We start from the raw sequence: 23,966 nt of genomic DNA, 5'->3' as shown, positions 1-23,966 counted from the left end.
TTACTGAAGCCCGCGCGTCTAGAGCCCATGATCCACAACAAGAGAAGCCACCGCAATGAGAAGCTCACAGACCGCAATGAAGAGTAGCCCCCGCTCGCCACAACTAGAGAAAGCCCGCACATAGCAACGAAGACCCAACGCATCCAAAAATAAAGAAATAAAATAAATAAATTTTTTAAAAAAAGCTGAAAAGAAAAACGAAATCCATCAACAGCCTAGAACTATCAGAAGAACAAAGTTGAAGGACTACACTTCTCAATTTCAAAACTTACTAGAAAGCTAAATAATGAAAACAAAGTGGTACTGGCAAAAAAGGATAGGCATAGGGATTCCCTGGTGGTGCAGTGGTTAAGACTCCATGCTCCCAATGCAGGGGGCCCAGGTTCGATCCCTGGTCAGGTAACTAGATCCCACATGCATGCTGCAACTAAGAGTTTGCATGCCACAACTGAGGAGCCGGCACGCTGCAACTGAGGAGCCAATGAGCCACAACTAAGGAGCCCACCTGCCACAACTAAGACTCAGTGCAACCAAATAAATATTAAAAAAAAAAATGGATAGGCATATAGATCAATGGAATATACGTGGAAGTGCAGAAGTACTCATATTTACAGTCAATTGATTTTCAAAAAGAATGCCAAGGCAATTCAATAAATGGTGCTTGGACAATGGATACGTAGAAGCAAACGAATCAAGCTGGAATCCCTCCTTGTGCCATACACAAAAATTAACTCAAAATGGATCATAGACCTCAATGAAAGAGCTAAAACCAAAAAACTCTTAGAAGAATATATAGGAATAAATCTTTGTGATCTTGGGTTTGGCAAAACCTTCTTAGATATGATACCATGAGCACAATAACAAAATTTTTTAAAAAACTGGATTTCATCAAAATTTTCAACTTTTGTGCTTCAAATGATACCAACAAGGAATCTGGGGAAAAAATTTTTGCAAGTCATACTGAAAGCAACTTGTATCCAGGATATATAAAGAGCTTTTAAACTCAACAGTAAGAGGGCTTCCCTGGTGGCGCAGTGGTTGAGAATCTGCCTGCCAATGCAGGGGACACGGGTTCGAGCCCTGGTCTGGGAGGATCCCACATGCCGTGGAGCAGCTGGGCCCGTGGGCCACAATTACTGAGCCTGCGCGTCTGGAGCCTGTGCTCCGCAACAAGAGAGGTCGCGATAGTGAGAGGCCCGCGCACCGCGATGAAGAGTGGCCCCCGCTTGCCACACCTAGAGAAAGCCCTCGCACAGAAACGAAGTCCCAACACAGCCATAAATAAATAAATAAATAAAAGGCTTTGGGTGCATTCATCTCACAATTAAAAAAAAAAAACAAACAAACTCAACAGTAAGACAAACAACTCAATTTAAAAATGGTAAAGTATCTGAATATATACTTCTCCAAAGAAGATATACAAATGGCCAATAAACACCTGAAAATATGTCCAACATCATTTGTCATCAGGGAAATGCAAATCAAAACCATATGAGATACCATTTCATACCCACTAGGATGGCTATAATCAAAAAATCAGAAAATAAGTGTTAGCAAAGATGTGGAGAAACTGGAACTCTTGCATATTGCTGGTGGGAATGTAAAATGGTGCAGCCACTTTGGAAGACAGTCTGGTAAATTCCTCAAAAGGTTAAACATAGAGCTACTATATGATCTAGAAATTCCACTCTTAGATATATATACTCAAAAGAAGTGAAAAACGTGTCCACACAGAACTTTTACAGGAGGGTTCACAGCAGCAATATTCACAATAGTCAAAAAGTGGCAAACAACACAAATGTTCATCAATGGAAAATTATTCAACAATAAAAATGAATGAAGTACTGACAGATGCTAACACTGATGTTATAAAACACTATGTTAAATCAAAGAAGCCAGTCATAAGAGACCAGAACAGGTAAATCTATAGAGACAGAAAGTTAAGGGAAGGTGGGTGTGGAGAATAGGGAGTGACTGCTTAATGGGTGGGGTTTATTTTGGGGGTGATGAAAATGCTCTAAAATTGAAAGTGCCGATGGCTGCACAACTCTGTGAATATACAAACATACCACTGGATTGTACAATTTAAATGGGTGAATTGTAGAGTATGTGATATCTTTCAAAAACAAGGATAATTATCTGATTTAAGCAAAAATTATGAACATATACTGTGATGTTTAAAACATATTGTAAAATTAAAATGTTTTAACAATTAACAACAAAAGAACAAGGGATAGGAGGGTTAAATGAACTGTTCCAAGGTTCTTAAGCTACATATCATGGTGGTGTAATGTTGTCTGAAGATGAACTGTGATTAAACAAACAGTGATAAAAATCACAAATGCACAACTAACTACAGTTCTGTACCTACACTGTTAGCCACATTTAACATGATTCTGAGGGAGCAGGACTGACCTTATGTACAAGTCCCCTTTTCCCGCAAAAATGAATGAAAAAACAAAGTCAGCATCTTTTAAACCAGTCGCCACATAGTAAAAACTGTACATCATTGTCCATTCATTTAAAAAGCAAAGTCACTAGGATGGTATAAAAGTGATAACTGATGCCTTTTTAACTTTCTGAACTTTTTATTATTTCAAATTCTACAGCACCACTAAAAAATCCTAACAGATAAATATAACTAATAACCCTGACATTGGAGTTAAAATAGAATAAAAAATATTCACTTAATCCAAAAGAAGGCAGGAAAAGAAGAGAAAAGGAATAATGTTCACATGAGACAAAAAGAAAATAAAAACAAGATGGCAGGCTTAAAACCAGTTATGTTGATTATTACATGAAAAGCCAATGACCTAATAAATGCTCCACTTAAAAGAAGTGGATTGTCAGATTCAGATATGCTATCCACAAGAAATTATGTTAAATATAAAGATACAAATGAAAGGATGAAAAAAGATATACCACATAGACACTACTCAAAAGAAAATACCATTGGCTATGTTAATTTTAGACGAATGAGGCTTCAGAACAAGGAGAATGCTTCATAATGATAATACGTCAGTTCATAAAAAAAGACATAATCCTAAATGTATGTGCAACTAAAAGAATTTCAAAACACATGAAGCAAAAACTAATACAACTGAAAGGAGAAACAGACAAATCTCAATCATGATTTCAGATTTCAATAGTACTCAATTAAAAAAGCAAGTCAACAAGAAAATCAGTAAGGATAGCCAAGACTTGACGAATACTCTCAAGAACTTGACCTGACATTTATAGAACCCTTCACCCAACAGCTTAAAAAACATTCTGCTGAAGGCTCCATGGAACATTCTTCAAAACAGACCATATTCTGGGCTATAAATAACAAGTCTCAATAAACTTACACTGAAATCAAACTGTTTTCCAACTACAATAGAATTAAACTAGAAATGAGTAACAGAAAGATATCTGGAAAACATTTAGAAATAAAACACTTTTAATAATCAATGAGTTAAATTAAAAAGTCAAAAGGGAAATTACAAAGTATTTTGAACTGAATGAAAATGGAAACAACATATCAAGATCAGTGGCACACAGCTAAAATAATGTTTACAGGAAATTTTTAAACATTAAACATTATAGTAGAAGACTGGTCAAAATCATTATCTAGCTTCCATTTTAAGAAACTATAAAGAAACAAATGAAAGCAGAAAGAAGGAAAACAGAAAAAAGTAGAATTCAATGAACTCAGAAATGGACAAGAGAGGAAAATCAATAAAACCAAAAGTTGGTTCTTTGAAAGATCAATAAAATTGATAAACCTCTCTCAAGAGGACAAAAAAAAAAATCAGTAATGCCAAAAACAAAAGAGAAGACAGATGCTACAGACATTAAAAGTATGATAAGGAATTTTATAAACCACCTCTGCCAACTTGAATGAAATGGACAAACTCCTTGAAAGACACAAACAATCAATGCTTACTGAAGAAACTGAAAATCTGTACAGTCCTGTATCTATTAAAGGAATTTAATGTATAGTTAAAAGCCTCCTCACAAACAAGATTCCAGGTCCAAATAGTTTCCCCGGTGAACTCTACAGAAATTTAATAAAGAAATATTACCATTCTATACAAACTTTTCCAGAAAATAGATTCAGTCTATGATGCCAGGTTTACCCTGATAGTAAAACCAGACAAAGACACTGCAAGAAAAGAAAACTATAGACCAATATTTCTTAGAATGCAGAAATCCTTAACATTTTAGCAAACTGGATCCAGCGATAAAACATTATGACCAAGTGGTGTATGACTAACCCAGGAACGCAAGGTTAGTTTAAAAATCAACATTTAAAAATCAATTAATGGGGTTTCCCTGGTGGCACAGTGGTTAAGATTCCACCTGCCAATACAGGGCACACGGGTTCGTGCCCTGGCCCGGGAAGATCCCACATGCCGCGGAGCAACTAAGCCCGTGCGCCACAACTACTGAGCCTGCGCTCTAGAGCCCATGAGTCACAACTACTGAAGCCTGCGTGCCTAGAGCCTGTGCTCTGCAATAAGAGAAGCCACGACAATGAGACGCTTGTGCACAGCAACGAAGACCCAATGAAGACCCCACAGCCGAAAAAAAAACCTCAAAAAAAAATCAATTAATATAATTCACCACATAAACAGACTTTAATAAGAACTCTATGATCATATCAACAGAAGCAGAAAAGTCACATGACAAAATCAACATCCGTTTTGGATAAAAATGCAGCAAACTAAGAATAGAAGGATTGGGACTTTCCTGGTGGTTCAGTGGTAAAGAATCCACCTTCCAATGCAGGGAACGCGGGTTCAATCCCTGGTCAGGGAACTAAGATCCCCCATGCCACAGGGCAACTAAAGCCCACATGCCACAACTACTGAGCTCATGTGCCTCAACTAGAGCCCGCGTGCTGCAAACTACAGAGTCCTGGCGCTCTGGAACCTGCACACCACAACTAGAGAAGAGAAAACCTACACGCCACAACTAGAGAGAAGCCCAGGCATCACAATGAAGAGCCCGAGCACCGCAACGAGAAAGATCCCGCGTGCCTCAACGAAGACCCCACGTGCCGTAACTAAAACCCGACGCAGACTAAAATAAATAAATAAATAAATAAATAATAAATCTTAAAAAATTAAAAGAGCCAGTGCTTTCTTTAGAAAAACAGAATAGAAGGATACTTTTCAACCTGATAAAGAATATCTACAAAAAACTAAGAGCTAACATCATACGTGACAAAAGACTAGATGCTTTTTGAGGTGATAAAAACGTTCTATATCTTGATTGTGGTGGTGCTTATATGACTAGAGTTATTAAAACTCATACTGTATAATTAAAATTGGTAAATTTTATTGCATGTAAGTTATAACAGTAAAGCTAATTTTAAAAACTTCCACCGTATTTTCTTCAGGGTTGTTTAAAAGAAGGTTAGTCCTCTAAACAAGGGTGTTGATTATATTTACGTTACAAGTTAAACCTTAAATATGGAGATGGCTGCTCCAGTCCATAATGAGAATCTGCTATTCAATTCTTAAACAACTGAGAATTTCTGCTAAAATGGATTAGCATTAATCAGTAACAAAATGATACATACTACTACATCAACAAAAGAACTAGCTTTAATCTTTATATAAGTATTCTTATGGTCTTATGGTACCTAAGTATACTTCTAACAAAGCACTTAAATATATAAATTACCTGCCAGTTGACTGAACTAATTCAAATGTTGCTAAGAATTGAACTAGAATTTTCATTTTATCTTACACTTGGAATTTATTTTCCTCAAGCCAAATCACTCAACTACCACGAAAATATTCAAGAAGTGGGCCTTTTTAATTATAAAAATAAATGTACAAAATGCAATCCATTATTACTTTATTGTTATTTTCTAATCACTAAAGAAAAGTCTTTTTGAATTGCTCAGTCATATCCACAAGGCCTAATTATATTACTAGAGAAAATGAGATTTCTTTAACCTCAAAGCAGGTAGCTAACATTATAAGAACCTCTGCATTTCTACTATGCTAAAGATGGACAGAAATACATAAAGAAATATGCCTAATACTTCTGTTGAAGGAAAAAACAAATGATTGAAGGCATATCCAAATACAGGCTCAATAAATTAAAATTTATTAACTTAAGGAAGAAGATAGGCTATTTCAACTCTAATACCAGTGGATAACAGGTATTGCCCCATATTCCACTCGTTATTAAAACTGAAAGTTAGCACTTCTCACCAGACAACCTAATATGTACGTATAGAACTTAGCTGACAGTCAAGATGAAATGGTATGGCGTACATACACCTAAGTAAAAATAAGCTTGATTTTTTGGATAGGACATGGGCATCCTAACTTGTTTATTCTTTAAACAATACTTGTTTATCAAAAGAGGTCATTAAGAATAAATAAAGCTAAAATGAAATTAGCTCATGTTCTCAAACCATTAAATTTTGGAGTCCATTCAAATCACTCAAGTTTCATGGTTAACTTGTATTCATTTTAAATGCACATAAACATAATATTCTGCCTTTATTACCCAACTCTGACTAGTCCAACCCTCAGTAATGGTTTCATCAGACAAAGTAAACATAAGAGCAGGCTTGTTTTTAAAACAGTGAGGATATCTACACACTCCTTACAAATACAACTCAAACCATACAAACCATATTAAGCTAGTGCTGCTGAATAAATAGTAACATCACAAACAAGCTACCTCTTGCACATTCACAAATATTGCTATGAATTTGTAAAAGAAAAATTCACGTGTAAAATGAGTTAAAAAATAGTATTAGACTTAAAATGTTGCAAACATTCAAATTATTGATTTAAATCATATCTATGATTAAACAGTAGCATAATTTAATAACTGAGTTATTCTAAATTCCAGAATAAGGTAAGTTTAACATTTTAGTATTTGACTTAGCCATTTAATAAAGAGAAGTCCAACAAAAGCATGACTGGCTAACAACAAAACTGCTTTCAAATATCAGATGGTTACATCTAGAATTAATACTCAAGATAATCAATCCTAATGAGAACGATACACCTCTTTCAAATTTTAGCTTGAATCAGGAACATTTGACAAACTATTGGTGTAGCAAAAGTGAAATTTTATATCAAACCTCTTGCAATGATACTTCTATCCTACCTGTATCTTCAATAAATTCCACACATTTTTCAACAAATAGTGGTATGGGCTTCTCAGCTGTAACCAGATCCTGGAGGGGCATCCCAAAGTAATTACTTTCCCAATTTCTACGTGTTGGTGGATTGAAGTTCTTAGTTTTCTTTTTCTGCTATAAGAAAACATATTCAAGTTAAAACTATTAAAATTAATTTCCTTCAGAAAAACATTAGTATTAAGCAATGTAAATAAACATTTTGTATCAAAAGATATATTTAAAAGCCATATCCAACCTAAATGTCCATCAATACCAGGTTCATTAAATAAATTCTGCTAGAAGCAGCAACGTGACCAAGAGAAAGAGACAAAAGTGAACAGACAAAAAATGGCTGAATAGAAGAAACTTTTCCCTTTGGAAAATAATAGAAAACTGGATAGGTAGGGAAATTAGAAAAGATCATTTTTCAATGCCAAGTGAAAAGGAGAAACTAGGAGTAAGCAATGCTCAATGCACAGTTTCAGTGTGGTCTGTTGATTTGGTGCATTTGTTATCTGGTCTTTGGAGAAGTTCCAAGTGAGATTTTTGTGCATAGCTATATTAGTAAGAATATAACATAGCTTTAATTATTGATTATATAATGAAGCTATGCAACTCCATGAGTTTTAATCCCATCATTTTCTTCCTATCTATTGACTCTATTTCTTAAATATTAAGATAATTTTTATAAAAGAAAGTAACATCCCAGTGGGAAAGGAGATGTTAATTTAGTCTATTAAAAATGTTTTATTAAGCACCCCAAAAAAGATAATTTTTATAAGTAATGGACAAAACATTTTCACAATAATAAAGAAACAAAATTACGTTAAGAATTTTCAAAGTTTAACTTCAATCCTGCATTGGGAGAAAATGGGTTCTTAACCAGGGAGTGAACATTTCAAAAACCTAAGGAAATACTGCCTGGAATTCAACCCTTAAGGAGATTCTGAGTCAGTCTTCCTTAAGTAGGGTGTATTTATATTTGTCATAAGTATTGTTACTGACTTACAAATCACATAAAAACACACCATTTCTAATCAGAAAAGTGTGTGTGGGGGCAGGGAAGGGAACACAGGCAGAGCTTTCAATGCTTAAAGCAACAGTCCTCATTTTAATTTTCAGTTCTTTCCAGAGGAGTCTCTCCTTTGGATGGATTGATCTTTCAATGTGTTCTTCCAAGTTCCAAGTTATGCAACTGATACCTTGCATAATCAATCAAGTCCTTTCTTCATTTCAATTTCAGGTTGCTCTACCTAGCAAACTCCCAGATCTAATGAAATCCAACTTCTAAGTCTTCATATATTATCACTCTGATGGTACAGATTACATACAATATAACTAGTTGTCTGAAATGTTACCAACAAAGCACTGGAATACTTGGTCTGGCTCAAGACCTAGCCCACCAAGTCAAGTAGTGTGGATCCTTCCTTACTCCTTAAACAATCCTTCCACTACCACCACCACCAAAACAGAACAATGTGCAAGAAAGTAGAAATGAAGAGACTGTAATTTCAAAGCTGAGGTAGGGATACAGCGACTGGGTCCTCTTCTTTCTCAGGAGCACTAAGGTGCTTTCCAGCCTGCAAACTACTAGCTGCACCATTTGACTACAAAAGTGAAAACTGAGGCAAAGATGTATGTTTTTGTTTAGAGAGATAATACAGTGGTAAAAAAGATTACACTTAAGCAAATTAATGAAAACAGCAATGCCTAGCCTATGGCAGGAGCAACAGGAATAAAACATCTTAATCTGCAATGACACCTAAAAAACAAAGTTGTAAGAAAAGTAAGCTAGCTAGTCCTAACTGTTCCAATCAACTCTTAAGAAATTCTCTTTTCATATTACCCTTTAGGAACCAATCTAAACTCTGAATACTTCACTAAAATTGGGGGTAGATTTCTCTGGCTTATGCTCAGGGAATATCCGTCCCCCAAAGTCCATAAAGTTACAAGGGCAAGTTATTTAATTCTGCAGTTACACCAAGATCAGATTACACCAGTAATCTGAGGCAATGAAATGCTAAGTGGCTTATAGCATAGAATTTCTGGCAAAGTATAAATGGATAATTTACTAACATATAGCTGCCCTGACAGTCAAGTTATAGTTCACATATATTGGGGGAAAAAAAGGATAAAAAGCTTATGTGACTTTACCAATTTTTCTACTAATTTACACTGGTGCAAAAGAAAACTCTATGTAGGAAAACAGTTTTGAATTAGACATTCCTATATTAGCTCTTATGATGAATAAAAACATATATAACTTTTTTTCTATAAGTGATAGTTCTTAAGCATAAGAATCACTACAGGGAGTTCTTTAAAAATGTGAATTTTGAAAAACTCTACATTATTCTAACATACAACCCTTAGTTAAGAGTTGCTAATCTATAGCTACAAATTTATACCAATTCAAATTAACTTATATTATTTAAAATCTATTTCGTAAATTAAACTAAGGCTAGATGATTACAACTGCTATAAAATCCCATCAAGGTTCTCTGAAATGCAAGAAAAAGTTGAGGCATATGGTTATTTGGTCATTTATATCTATAGCTTTTGATGAACCAACAGTCAGAAATGGCAGGTCCCAATAAATAATTATGCCAGCAGGAAAACAGGATCTGATTTATGATAATCCAACTTTTGATTCATTACTACATTCATACAAATCTTAATTTCTGCTTAAATACAAATACCCATGGTCTTTTTTTCCTGGCCACTTAGGCAAATCTCATGTCTGCAAAAGCATATCCAGTAAAATAAACATTCTATTTCACAAATAATATAAACAATGTTATCAGTTAAGTGTCCAGTGGATATTAGAAACTATCATTAGTATAAGTAAACAGGACCAGGAAAAGGCATATAAATAGCTCTTTACAGAATCTGCTCTTCCACTTCAGCAATATCAGCAACACAACAAAGGAGAGCATCTAAGCCACATCCTCAAATATTCAATAAATACTATCGATACAATCAATAACACTGAAAAAAACAATACCTCAATTGCTTCATATGTAACCAACAAACAAGAAAAACTTAAGTAGCAAAAAACAGTTGAGGAGGCTTTCAAAGAATAAATCCAGGAAACAAGAAATTTTGGACTTCTCTGTTCTCTTAAATTTACGATGGGATTCTTGAAATAAAAGATTAAAGAAGAAATGAGACAACCAGAGGCAAAATGTAAAGAAAGTGAAGAAAAAAACCCATTAAAGAAATGAATACCTCTTTAGTAAAAGACTCAGTATGATTGAAAAAATCAGAATAAAGTGGAAAAGATCATCAGAGTTCTCTTTTCTACTATATCATTTCTTTGACACACGCCAAAAAATACTTTTGCTCCCATTTTTAAAAGAAGTCTTAATCTTCTTCTCTCTGCTAGCTACTGCTCCAGAATTCTACTCCCTTTTGCAGAACAAACTCTACATAAATCATCTATACTAGCTGTCTCCAATTCCTCTCCTTCCATTCCCTCTTATATGTACTTATATTAGTTTATCACTCTCATCACTCCACTAAATCTGCTCTTATTAAGTTCACGAATGATTGTTTTGCAATAGTCAGTTCTCAGCTCTCATCTTACTTAACTTTTCAGCAGTCACTCTCTTCAGCGAACTTCAGGAGACGACCTCTATTATCTCACTTGTTCTCCCCTTATTAGTCTCCTTAGCTTGTCCCTCCTCGGCAACCCTGTAATACTGTGAATACCCCAGGCCTCAGTCCCTGCCCTTTTTTCTCAATATCTATAATCACCCTCTTGGTAATGTCATCCATATGCTGCTAACCCAAATTAATACCGCCAGCTCAGCTCTTTCTCCTGAACTCCAGACTCATTTGAAACCTTCTACCTGACTCTTCACTTGAATGTCTAAGAGATATTTCTGTCTTAATGTGCAAAACTGAACTCCTGATGATTTCCTTAAAATGAGCTCTACCTTCAGCCTTCTACATCTCAGTTGCTGGCAATTCCATCCTTTCAGCTGCCAGGCTAAAATCTTGGAGTCATTTTTGATCCCTCTTATTTTCTCACACCCGACTTCCAAATCTATGAGATCTTAACCATCTTCACTGCTAATTCCCTGGTCCATACAGCTATCACCATTTCACATATGTAGATTACTGCGTTGACTGCTCAATCAATCCTCCCTGCTTCTACCACCATTCTCTACATACCGTTCTCAATAAAGCACCCAGAATGATAGTGACCCACAAATAACAGCCTTCAAGGCCATATGTAATCTAGCATGCTTTGAACTCGGCTTCTATATATTCTGACCTCATTTTCCTCTACTTTCTCCATCATTTTACTCCCTTTCCTTACTTCCTTGTGCAAGTAAGTTACACAGCTTACTTGCTTTTTTAGCATGTGACACATGCTCCTAACTTAGGACTTTTGCACTGGCTGTCCCCTTTACCTTCTCAATGAGGCCTACATTGACTAATAAACATTGTAATCTATGGCCTGTCTTTCTCTAAGTACTGCCCAGTACTTCTAATCCCCCTTACACTGCTTTTCCTACCCACAAAACTATATAAATGTTCTCATATATCATCATCATCGTCATTATTATTTTGGTGAACGCCTGCTAGAATTTAAGCTCCACACAAGGGCACGGATTTTTATCTGGTTTGTTCATTAACATACTCCAATGCTCTGGAATTCTGCTTGTGAAAAAGAGAAAAGTGCAAAGACAGTCGAGGTCTCTTCTGAAATAATGAATTTAATTTGTAGATTGAATGATCTCACCATGCACCAGGAAAGATAAACAAATAGGAGTAAACCATCAAGTTACAGACATATGCTGCTGAACTCAGTAAGCTTCAAAAATCTTAAAAGCATCTAGGCAGAAGAAACCAATGACCAACAAAGGAGGGAAAATATCAGGCTAGCCTCAAAGTTCTCACGAAAACTTGGGAAGTCAGAAGACTCTTCTATGTGAATATTCATGGCAAAAAGATTTGTCAAAGATTCTTTATTTAGCCAATATGTCATCCAAATGTGTGTAACAAGCAACTACAGAATTTTTTAAGTTCTCAAATATGTAATAGTTAATATTTAAATTATAGCACTCTCGAACTGCCTTCTTAAAAATCCTAAACACATAATGAAACATCATCGGGCGGAGACGGGGCATGGAAAATAAATTAAGAGCTTCGGATCAACATATACACACTACTATATAGAAAACAGATAACCAACAAGGACCTACTGTATAGCACAGGGAACTATACTCAATGTTTTGTAATAATCTACAAGGGAAAAGAATCTGAAAAAGAATAACTAGTAGTTCCTTTATTTCTCTCTCTCTCTTTTTTTGCTGATGAAGAATAAAAATAGATAACAAGAAAAAAGCAAACTAAAAAATAAATGTAAATGGATTAAGATCAAATCAGCTATAAAAGACTCTCAGACTTGGTACAAAACTAAACAGAGGGACTTCCCTGGTGGCACAGTCGTTAAGAATCTGCCTGCCAATGCAGGGGACACAGGTTCGAGCCCTGGTCCGGGAAGGTCCCACATGCCACAGACCAAGTAAGCCCGTGTGCCACAACTACTGAAGCCCATGCGCCTAGAGCCTGTGCTCTGCAACAAGAGAAGCCACCGCAATGAGAAGCTCGCGCACCACAACGAAGAGGAGCCCCCGCTTGCTGCAACTAGAGAAAGCCCTCGCGCAGCAGCGAAGACCCAATGCAGCCAAAAACAAACAAACAAATTTATTTAAAAAAACACAAAAAACAAAAAACTAAACGTGACTAACTAACCACATGCCATTTAAACAGACTCCTAAAAACTGAAAACAAAATGATGGAAAAAGTAATGATTTTTTTTGTTTTTACAAGAGCAAGGTTAACATTGCAGCTGTCTTCAAAGCAAAAAGCTTTGAACTATACAAAAGAGACTCACTTGACAATTATCTAGAATTCAATCCACCAAGTAGCAGAAACAAAGTATAGCAGAAATATGTACCTCTATGGAAACAGAATAAGAAATTTTAAATGATCTCCTTTAGTCCTTGTCAGATCAAGTACACCAAAATTAATGACAATAAAGATGAATTAAGAAGGTTGATTTTAACAGATTTACGTATACTGATATATGTTACAGTTTAAGAACAGGATAAATAGTGTAATTCCATTCCATCAAAATAAATCATTTATGTTAATATTACAGCAAAACTTAAAAAACAAGTACCAAACTATTGACAACGATACCCTTAAATTTAGAGCAGGGTAGAGAAAGAAAGAGAAAGAAAAGACTGGGGGGAGGTTATACAGAATTTTCACTGTAAGTTGTACATTTCCTTTTGTAAAGGAAGTACTTTTTGAAAAGATAAAGATCACTTGTGTAACCAGAAAAAAATCAAGATTTAAAAAATTATGTCTATGAGGGACTTCCCTGGTGGCACAGTGGTTAAGAATCCACCTGCCAATGCAGGGGACATGGGTTCAAACCCTGATCCGGGAAGATTCCACATGCCGTGGAGCAACTAAGCCCGTGCACCACAACTACTGAGCCTGCGCTCTGGAGCCCACGAGCTACAACTACTGAGCCCGCGTGACACAGCTACTGAAGCCCGTGTGCTTAGAGCCCGTGCTCCGCAACAAGAGAAGCCACCACAATGAGAAGCCCACACACCACAACGAAGAGTAGTCCCTGCTTGCCACAACTAGAGAAAGCCTGCACGCAGCAACAAAGACCCAACACAGCCAAGAACAGATTAATTAATTTAAAAATTTATGTCTATGATATATAAACTTTAATCCTCTTTTCAAAAAGGAAAGAAATAGGCAATCAAATTTCTCCCCAATGGCTTCCAATTTGAGTTTTCTCTGGTCCCGATATACTCTGTCCCACACTCATGAGATTCTCAACATATCACAGCATGTTAAAAAATTCTGAGAAGTTGTGCAATTAAAGAACCTCAACACAGTTGAGTACATACTCATAGAAACTGCATAGAGTACACACACGTGCGCGTGCGTGCACACACTCACAAGTACAAGCAAACCTGGGGGAATTTAAAGATCTGCAGGTCACATTAATGTCAATACCCTGTTTGTGATATTTTACTAGTTTTGCAAATGTTACCTTGGCGGGAAACTGGGCAAAGGGTGCATGGAATCTCTCTGCATTATTTCTTACAATGGTATGTCCATCTACAATTACCTCAAATTAAAACGATTTTTTTAAAAAAAGGTCATTGCAATAATCCAAGTAAGAAGTTATGATAGCCTCAACTAAGACTGTGACAATGAAATGGAAACAACATGTTTTACAGCAGAATAAAGATCAGAGAAGTAAGATAAATAGCAAGAGCATGTAGCTTTGACCCACAGTACCTCCTTCCTGAAAATACATTCTTACCCAATCATGGTGAGGATAGGGAAGTAGTATCTATGACCTGTGAGGAAAAACCTGCCTTTCCTAATGAGCACGTACAAACAAGCGTTGTATGACTGACTTCTAGAATCTCACAGGAATTTCATTAAAGACCACATTTGGCTACACGGGGTTTCTCAACTTCAGTATTACTGACATTTTGAATTGCAGGGTGTTTAGCAGCATCCCTGGCCTCAATCCAACAGATACTAGTAGCAACTCCTCACCTGACTTGTGACAGCCAAAAATGTCTCCAGGTATTGCCAGATGCTCCCTGCAGGTCAAAATTGACCCTGGTTGAGAACCATTGTGCTAGGCTAATAAAATCAAGGACTAAGAACTCAAGTTTGGGAGATGGCTACAGATATAGCCCTGGGAAGTCTGAGACTTTAACTTAAAAAAAAAAGTCAATACATAATTCAAGATAGAGAATCACTACTGTACGGTACACAAAGATGAATGATAATCATAACTGCCTTCAAAAAGCTTACAATGTAGTAAGAAAAATGAAACTTATTAAACTACAAAGCAATAAATAAATAAAACTACTATAAAGTGATTACTTTATGTGGGAAGAATAAGTATTACACCATAGCATAACACATCAATATAAGAAAGAAGTCTTTAGAGTCAGTACTCCATGAAGGTCTACTTAATCCTTTTTTTTTTTAATTCTCTAAAAGCTGTTAGGTGCTGGATGTTGTGAATGCTCTTTCAGACCCTTTAACCTAACACTAGGTGAAAAGAGGGAAGAGAAAATAACTGAGGGCAAATAAATGTGGTCTGGGTTCTTGTATACATGTATCAGACAAACTGGTTCCTACACTGATTCATCTCTAAGATGACACCTTCCTATAAAGCATTTCAACATATATTATCTACCTGGCAGGTATTTCATTAATGCCATTAAAAACTTTACTAACAAAATGTTAAACCTGGAGTCACCTGGAGAGGGTCTTAGCAAAACATCTAGCTATTCAAGTTAAGGATGAGTAGATTTCTTCCCAACTTCCCTAAAAATATTTTTTCAAGTGTATTCAAATCAAAGTAAGTTTTATATTATACCCAGCATTTCATTCTTAAAACCATTATCTCTCCCTTTGCTTCCCATGTCATCTGTTAGGTTCTTTCTGTCACTCTAAAGATTACCAATCAGAGCATCAGTAAAGAATGAGACAAATTCAAGCGTGTTCTTCTCTTCTCTTACATCAACAGAGGTTCTAGAGTCCATATATACTTTAGAAAGTATATATGATACCCTTAAAATGCCACTAAAATTTTGTGAACGTGCATTTTTCCAGGAAAAATACCCAAACCTTTCCTCAGATTTTCGAAGGCTAAGAACAATTTCCAAAAAGCTCAGAACAACTACACACACATACACAAACAAACATATGCAAGGTGTACCTTTATATGGACAAAGTTAGATACTAACTCAAGATCACTTTTGTCACACCCTTATATTTTGTTGTAAGAACTGTAAAATCAGATATTACTACTTTTAAAAAGCAGTCCTAGGGGCTTCCCTGGTGGCGCAGTGGTTGAGAATCTGCCTGACAATGCAGGGGACACGGGTTCGAGCCCTGGTCTGGGAAGATCCCACATGCCGCGGAGCAACTAGGCCCATGAGCCACAACTACTGAGCCTGCGCGTCTGGAGCCTGTGCTCCGCAACAAGAGAGGCCACGATAGTGACAGGCCCGCGCACTGCGATGAAGAGTGGCCCCCGCTTGCCGCAACTAGAGAAAGCCCTAGCACAGAAATGAAGACCCAACATAGCAATCAATCAATCAATAAATCTTTAAAAAAAAAAAAAAAAAGAAAAGAAAAGCAGTCCTCCTTCCGCTGAGGTTTCTCTTAACACAGTCATAGATTAAGCCCTATTGAGGACTCTTTCAACACATCAGCTGAGATGACAAGAAAACATTACAGAGCTGAAAATCATAAAACTATACCAACTGTGGAAATAACTCTTCTAGGTTTGAGTGGGATGATCTGTAGTATATACATTTTTGGAGCACATAAAATTGACAACCCTATAAACTCACTTATAAGTCTTGGAATAGTAACAATTGGCCATTGATATAAAATTATAGTAAGAACACAGTATTCTATGTTATAGAGGTAAAGTGCCTCCTTGATATATTAACTAAATACAGTCTAACAATTAATATAATGAATGTGCTGCAGAAGAGTAATTTCAATAATTTGTGCTATGCCAGTTTTTGCTAAACATTCAACATGCTGTTCTGAAAGCTAAGAAAAAACACAAAGTTTGAATAGAAAGCCACACTGAAGACATTTACATTTGCTTTTAAATTAGTGAAAACAACCATACCACTGACATAATCATTTAAATTGAGTCTTATTAAAACACATCAGTCAAAATATACTTTAAAAACTAACCATCTCGTTACATTTCATTCTGAATTTGAAGAGTAATAGATCATGGTCAACCCAACAGCACAGAACAAATTCAAAGAAACAGCAAATAGTAAAATGCAGGCAGAAATACTCACATTATATATCCACACTTACGTCATACCATAAATTGATGTTGCCAGCACCAGAAATGCTACTAAAGAAACCAATTTTAACTTTATGAGAAATTTCAGAAACACCTTAGAACTAATCAATCAGAGGTAGAACATATTTAGCCAATATGAAAGCAATAAAAATCGTTACTAAGACTCCTAAGTAAATGCTTTCCAAATGAAATGAGAGATATGAAAGAACCAAAAGTTTTACTAACCTTGATGAAAATATAAAATATGTTTAATTTTCACCAAAATCAAATGTACTAGACTGAATTCCTGAGAGCAGAGCCCATGACCAAGTCATCCCTGTATCCTTAGCTTTGGACAGTGTTCAGGCATAGAAGGCATTCAGTAAGATGCTTGTTGAATAAAACAACAGTTTCCTTGAGTCAAAATAAATGTAATTATTTAAAAAAACACATAAATGGTTCTTTCATTACCACTACAAAAACAAAGCTATATACTCCTACTGACTTCAACTGATCATAGTACAACATACTATGCTAGGCCATGGAGATCAACTATAAACAACATATAAATCTAGCCTGCATTAGACACTGCAGTTTTCATCCCTTAGAAATTACCCGAATTTGGGGGAAGCCAACCTCACCCAGAGCTCTAAAGGCTCAGGCCTACATTCAATAGTATAATTCTCCACCCCTGGCCAGACTTTACTGGTCAGGAATGGATATAAGACCCAACTCATGGCAATGAGGCTGGAAAAGATGCTGGTTGAGGAATCTGGGAAAGCAGTTTTCTCATTCTTCTGATCATACTTCCTTTATAAAAGTGACCCTCACTCTCTCCCCTAAGGAAGTGTCTGCAAGGTAATAACGTATATAATGGGCACCCTATTATCAACTGCCCAGAAATATAACCAAGGTACTCCCCAAAAAATAGGTGAAAAATAGAAAACCTGAAACTGTCGAGCAGTTCAAGACTTTGTTAAACGACTTAGCTCATTAAACAAAGTGCAAACTACTCTATCTGTATCTGATCTGTAAGTATTGCTCTTCCTATAGTAAGCTCTTTAAGCATCCAATTTTTATTTAGCTTTAATTATAACTCTTTCAAGAACCTCAGATGTGAACACTGACAGTCAGTTAAGTGACTGTCAAGAGGTTAAGTGATATACACTAAAAATAAAAAGCAAACTTACCCTATAACTTATACATTTTGATATAGACAAACAGCAGTTCATCAGAGACATATTTTCATATATTTCATTACTTTTATATCTGGAATGAACAATCTATAAATCAAGAGAAAATTCTGGTCACCACTGTTTGGCTGACAGTATTTTCAAAAGGCATTTTACTTAATAAAGACTGTAGGTTCTAGAAGTCAGAAGTCAAACAATTCTAAACTTAAGATTTACTATACTCTAAAGGATCTACCCTATTAACAGCTTGGTATCCATTCACTATCTACTAATATTAAATTAACATCTTCGACTCAATATATACATATAGATATCTCTTCAGTTTTTTTGAAGAAAACATACCTATTTTGGTATTCTTCCCTAAACAGGCTCCAAACCCTAGTATAATGGCTAAAGCAGCAGAATCTTCTAAGATACTATCTGATAGAGGGGTTTAATAAGAAGGGACCAATAAAATACAGAGATAATAATAAGGACTGGATGGAACATTTGAGAGTAAAATAGGAGTTGGTAGTTGCTAATATAAATAAGAGGATGAAAAGATTCATGACCTGGAAATAAGACAGGAAAACAATTTTAAAGAAAAGCTCAAAATGAAAAATCATTAGAATACCAGCTTATTCTAATGCACCACAAAATTCACAAAGTATTCTACTATTTACTATCTGAATCAAGCTGACAGCACTGAAATGGATACTGAAGAAAAAACAAACTAGCTTAAACACAAGTATACCTCACTTCATTGAATGGATGTTAACAACTGGCAATTTTATCAATACAACTCAAATTTTCTCATTCAGTTCATTCTCTTAAGCACTATTTTTCAAGCACCTGTTAAGTTACGAAGTCAATTCAGTAGGTCACAACCAGCACCTCTTTTTTCACTGCAATAGACTAGAAAATCAAAATAACTTATAAAGTAGGTGTTGTTTTGCAAGATTTCCTTTACATAGAAATATTTATGTCTATAACAGGTCATGACTTAAGAAAATCCTTGCAAATCAAGAAATGTCTTAGGGGTTTGTTCCCACAACTAACACTAAACTCATTTTGGGGTACAGAACAAAAGATAATTAAGCATAAAGCCTTCTCTGATTGGCAGGAATGACAACTAAAGCCCACATTAAGAGAAACAGATCTTTGAGCCTTCCTTAGATGCCACTAATGCACAAAAGTTATAATTTTCCAATATCAAGGAATCTGAGAAAATATTCCTAGACTATAGTTCTCATCTTGGAGTCAAAGAATGAAGGTAAAGAGAATGAACTTTTCTCTTAGAGAGAAAAAAAAAAAAGAAGTAGTACATAAATTCAGGATCAGAAATCACAGGAGTATTTAATTTAAAAATGAGTCAGGAGACTAATCCAGCAAATGGGACAAAGGACTATCCTGAAATACAGAGTATACTGGGATATTTCAGGCCTGAAGCACACTATAATAGCATTTATTGAGCACTGGTGTATGTCAGGCACTTGAGACACACAGTTCCAATTTCTACCACAATTCCAAGGGAAACATTACAATTCCTAATTTAGAGGTGAGGGAATAAGCTAAGAAAGGGTAAGTGGTCTATTTTTACTCTCCCTACCTTTAAGGATCCTCTCTGCTCCTTGGCTATTCAACATTGGTCTAGGGTGTGTTAGGCACTCCTCTGTATTCACTCCCTAGGTCATTTCATCTACTGCCATCTCTACTTCATTGTCTCCTAAATACATATCTCCAACTCAGACCTCTTCTCTGAGGACCTATATACCTAACTGCCTATTTGACATCTCCACTTGAACTCTAAAAGTTTTAATTTCCATCCCTCCACTCCACACCTGGCAAATTTCCAATGCTCTACGTCAGGAACAGCATCATCACTGATTAAGCTGCACAAGCTAGAAACCAAGGAGATATCTTTCCTATCTCTTTCATCATCTTTACTCTTCCCCCACATATGCAATACGTTATCAAATCTTATGTATTTTAAGTATTTCTCAAATCCATCCCATTCTGTCCATTGCCACCACTCTCCCTCCCCACTCCAACTATTCAAAGCTTTTATCATGATTCGCTTAAACTACTGTAAATGCCTACTGGTCTTCTGTATCACTCAACCCATACTCCATACTGAAACCCACTGATTTCAGATCCACTAACTCTGTTAATTTCAATTTACTCTTAGGCTAAATAACAAAAATTCCTAACAGTGCTAAAAAGGTCTGCATCTAGTCCCTAGTCTCAAATCTCTTCTTGTATTATTCTCTCCCACAGATCAGGTATCAGCAAACTACGGCCTAGGGGACCAATCCACCCTGCTGCCTGTTTTTAAAAATAGCCATACTGGGCTTCCCTGGTGGCGCAGTGGCTAAGAATCCGCCTATGGATGCAGGGGACACGGGTTCGTGCCCTGGCCCAGGAAGATCCCACATGCCGCGGAGCAACTAAGCCCCTGCGCCACAACCACTGAGCCTGCGCTCTAGAGCCCGCAAGCCACAACTACTGAGCCCGCGTGCCCCAACTACTGAAGCCCGCGTGCCTAGAGCCCGTGCTCCGCAACAAGAGAAGCCCCCACTCACCACAACTAGAGAAAAGCACGCACGCAGCAACAAAAACCCAACACAGCCAAAAATAAATAAATAAATAAATAAAAAGAAGCCATACTCATTCATTTACATATTGTCCATGCCTGCTTTTTTTTACAGCAGATCTGAGCAATTATAATACAGGAGGTATTACCTTCAAAGTCTCAAATATTTATTATCTTGCTCTTTACAGAAAGTTTGCCAACGACAGCTTCAGATCAATGACTAGCCACAGTGACCTCCTTTAAGAACATGCACATTCTATTCATTCAGCATTAAATATTCTTCCATCCACCCAACCATTCCCCTAATTAAGTCCTATTCATCTATCAGATCTGACAAAATGACAAGTCTCAGGGAAGCCTTTACTCACCCTTGTAGACCAGTATATCCCAATTCAGATTAGCCACATTTCAAGTGTTCAACAGCCTCACATGGCTTGGAAGGACAGCTCCAAGTCAGAGGTCTGTGTATTTGGGAGCACTCTGTTCTGTTTTACTGGTAAATGTGCCTGTCTCTGAGCCAACAGCACATTATGTTAAATACTAAAGTTTTACATTATCTGATAGAATAAGCACATATATCATCACCACTCTACCTCTGCCTTTCTTCTTCAAAAGTGTCCTGGCTATTCAATATTTGGTTTTACTATTTACTCTTCCATATTTGTATTAGAATCAGTGCAAAATTTCTTGAAAAATCTTTGACACTTTGAATGAAACAACACTGAATCTAGAGATAAGTCTGAAGAGCAATAACTTCTTTATGATAAGCCATATTCATGGACAGGAAAGCAATAGTTACTCCATTTATTTAGATCTTCTTTAATGTCTTACAATAAAGTTTTATAGTTTTCCACACGGAGGTTTGCACATGATGTTACAATTACTCCCAGGCACTTGATAATCTGCCATGCTTTCATAAATGGTGTCTTCTCTGATTATGTTTTCTAGTTGTTTACTGCTGATGTATAGAGATGCAACTGACAATTACTGATCTTACATGGAGCAGTTTTGCTCTTTTATTAATACTAATAATTTATCTGTAGATACTTTTTGGCTTTTACATAGGCAATCATATCATCAGCCAAGAGTGACAATTTTGTTTTTCCCTTTCCAATGCTCATCCTTTTAATTTTTTTTCTTATCATACTGCTTTAACTAGGATCTCAGTATAATACCAACTGGAAGTGGTGATGGTGTGTACATTCTGTCTTGTTCCTGGTTGAAAAGGGAATCCATTTCCCTAATTAGGATGATGCTTGTTGTAGATTTCACTTGTTTGCATATTTATAGATACCTTTTCTCAAGTAAGTTCTCATCTGTTCATAATTTAGTAGCTTTCTCATGAATTAAATTTTATCAAGTGCGTTTTATATACATTGTTGGATTTTTTTTTTTTTTGGTATTATATATACACAATCCCTTATGTAAAACCCTTAGGGTAAGATATTTTAGAATTCAGAAAATTTTAGTCATCGTCCCTACTGTACAGTACAAAAAACGTCTATTAGGTAACAACCCCAACAAACTGTGGGTCAGTACCTGTATTCAAATACATTAATACACTTGCAGTGAACTATATGGATATTCACTCTAAATAAGACAATGCTTGTATGTAGCCTCACACATTAGTTCAAGTCAGGTTTTCCCACCAAGAACAGGGTAAATCAGATTACGCTGCCAAGTTCTAAACAAACTTTTGGTTTTCAGAGGTTACTGGATTTCAAAATTGCAGTTAAGGGTCTGTAGACCTGAACTTTATTTGGAATTTTTGCATGTGCACTCATAAGTAAAATGGGACTATAATTTTCCTTTCTTATATTATCCTTCACTGGTTCTGGAATTAAGAATAGATAACTTCAGAGAATGAATTAAAGAATGTATTATCCTATTCTATTTTCTGGATTTGTAGAACATTGGAATGATCTGTTCCTTAAAAAGTCTCCTGTAAAATTACCTGGGTCTGGTATTTTTATGGCAAGATGTTAACTACTACTTCATGATTTATTTAATAGTTACAGGATTATTCTAAACTTTCTTGTCAAGGAGTTTAACTTTGTTTAAACTTTCAAATTTGTTGACATAAAATTGTTGATAGTATTCTCTACTATCTTATTAATCTGATCTATCTGTAATTATATTCACCTTTTCATTCTCAGTATTTATGCCTTCTCTTTTTATCTGATCAATCTTGCCAGATTTTGTCTGTAATTTTCTAGTCTAAAAAATGTTAACCATCATCTGAGCCGACAGTGAGCTGTAATCTTTTTGCAACGACAACATCAAAGATCACTGATCACCGTAACAAATATAATAATAATTTAAAAGTTTGGAATATTGCGAGAATTACCAAAATATAACATGGAAGCAAGTAAGAAGTAAGCAAATGCTATTGGAAAAATGGTGATGAAGACTTGCTTGTTGCAGGGTTGCTAAAAACCTTCAATTTGTAAAAAATGCAGTATCTGAGAAGCGCAGAAAGCAAACTGCAATAAAACAAGCTATGCCAATGTATCAAATTAATATTGCAAAACTGGTAGATCAAAAGGGAAAAAACAAACAAATGGGAAGCTTACAGACAAACAGAAAAAAATGAACAAAATCAGGCTTCCCTGGTGGCGCAGTGGTTGAGAATCTGCCTGCTAATGCAGGGGACATGGGTTCGAGCCCTGGTTTGGGAAGATCCCACATGCCGCGAACAACTAGGCCCGTGAGCCACAACTACTGAGCCTGCGCGTCTGGAGCCTGTGCTCCACAACAAGAGAGGCCACGATAGTGAGAGGCCCGCGCACTGCAATGAAGAGTGGCCCCCGCTTGCCACAACTAGAGAAAGCCCTCGCACAGAAACGAAGACCCAACACAGCCAAAAATAAGAATAAATAAATAAATTTAAAAAATAAATCACTTTATATCTGAGTTTCTGCAGAGAGAATACACATATTCAGCTAGAACTTTTATGCTGAAGAATATGAAATCAAACTTCCACCCCAAATAAGATAAAGCACAATAAAATGTAATAAGTAACAAAAAATAATCTGCCCTCACAAAATACTCAGAAAATTTAAAAAAGCTGTCAATTATATTTACTGAATGACACAGGCAGCCTAAGTTCTCACTGATGTCAAATCCATTCTCTTAAAAAATAATAATAATTTTTTAAAAGTCAAAAGCAAACATCTTTAG

At 36.0% G+C, this 23,966-nt stretch overlaps 1 protein-coding gene across 5 annotated transcripts in view; it reads right to left on the bottom strand.

Moving 5' to 3' along the window:
- The window catches only part of ARHGAP5 (Rho GTPase activating protein 5), a 77,129-nt gene that overhangs the window by 36,615 nt on the left and 16,548 nt on the right, over positions 1-23,966 (bottom strand). For 4 of the 5 annotated variants that reach the window (XM_036841600.1, XM_036841599.1, XM_036841603.1 and 1 more), the window contains exon 3: positions 7,123-7,270. In XM_036841600.1, coding sequence (XP_036697495.1) covers positions 7,123-7,270 — 148 coding nt within the window. The remainder of the gene's footprint in view (positions 1-7,122; positions 7,271-23,966) is intronic. The other variant, XM_036841601.1, reaches the window with a different exon arrangement.

The sequence above is a fragment of the Balaenoptera musculus genome, chromosome 2, assembly GCF_009873245.2.
Source record: "Balaenoptera musculus isolate JJ_BM4_2016_0621 chromosome 2, mBalMus1.pri.v3, whole genome shotgun sequence".
Lineage (NCBI taxonomy): Eukaryota > Metazoa > Chordata > Mammalia > Artiodactyla > Balaenopteridae > Balaenoptera > Balaenoptera musculus.
The sequence above is the reverse complement of the archived record's forward strand: the minus strand, read 5'-3'. Positions and strand labels throughout refer to the sequence as shown.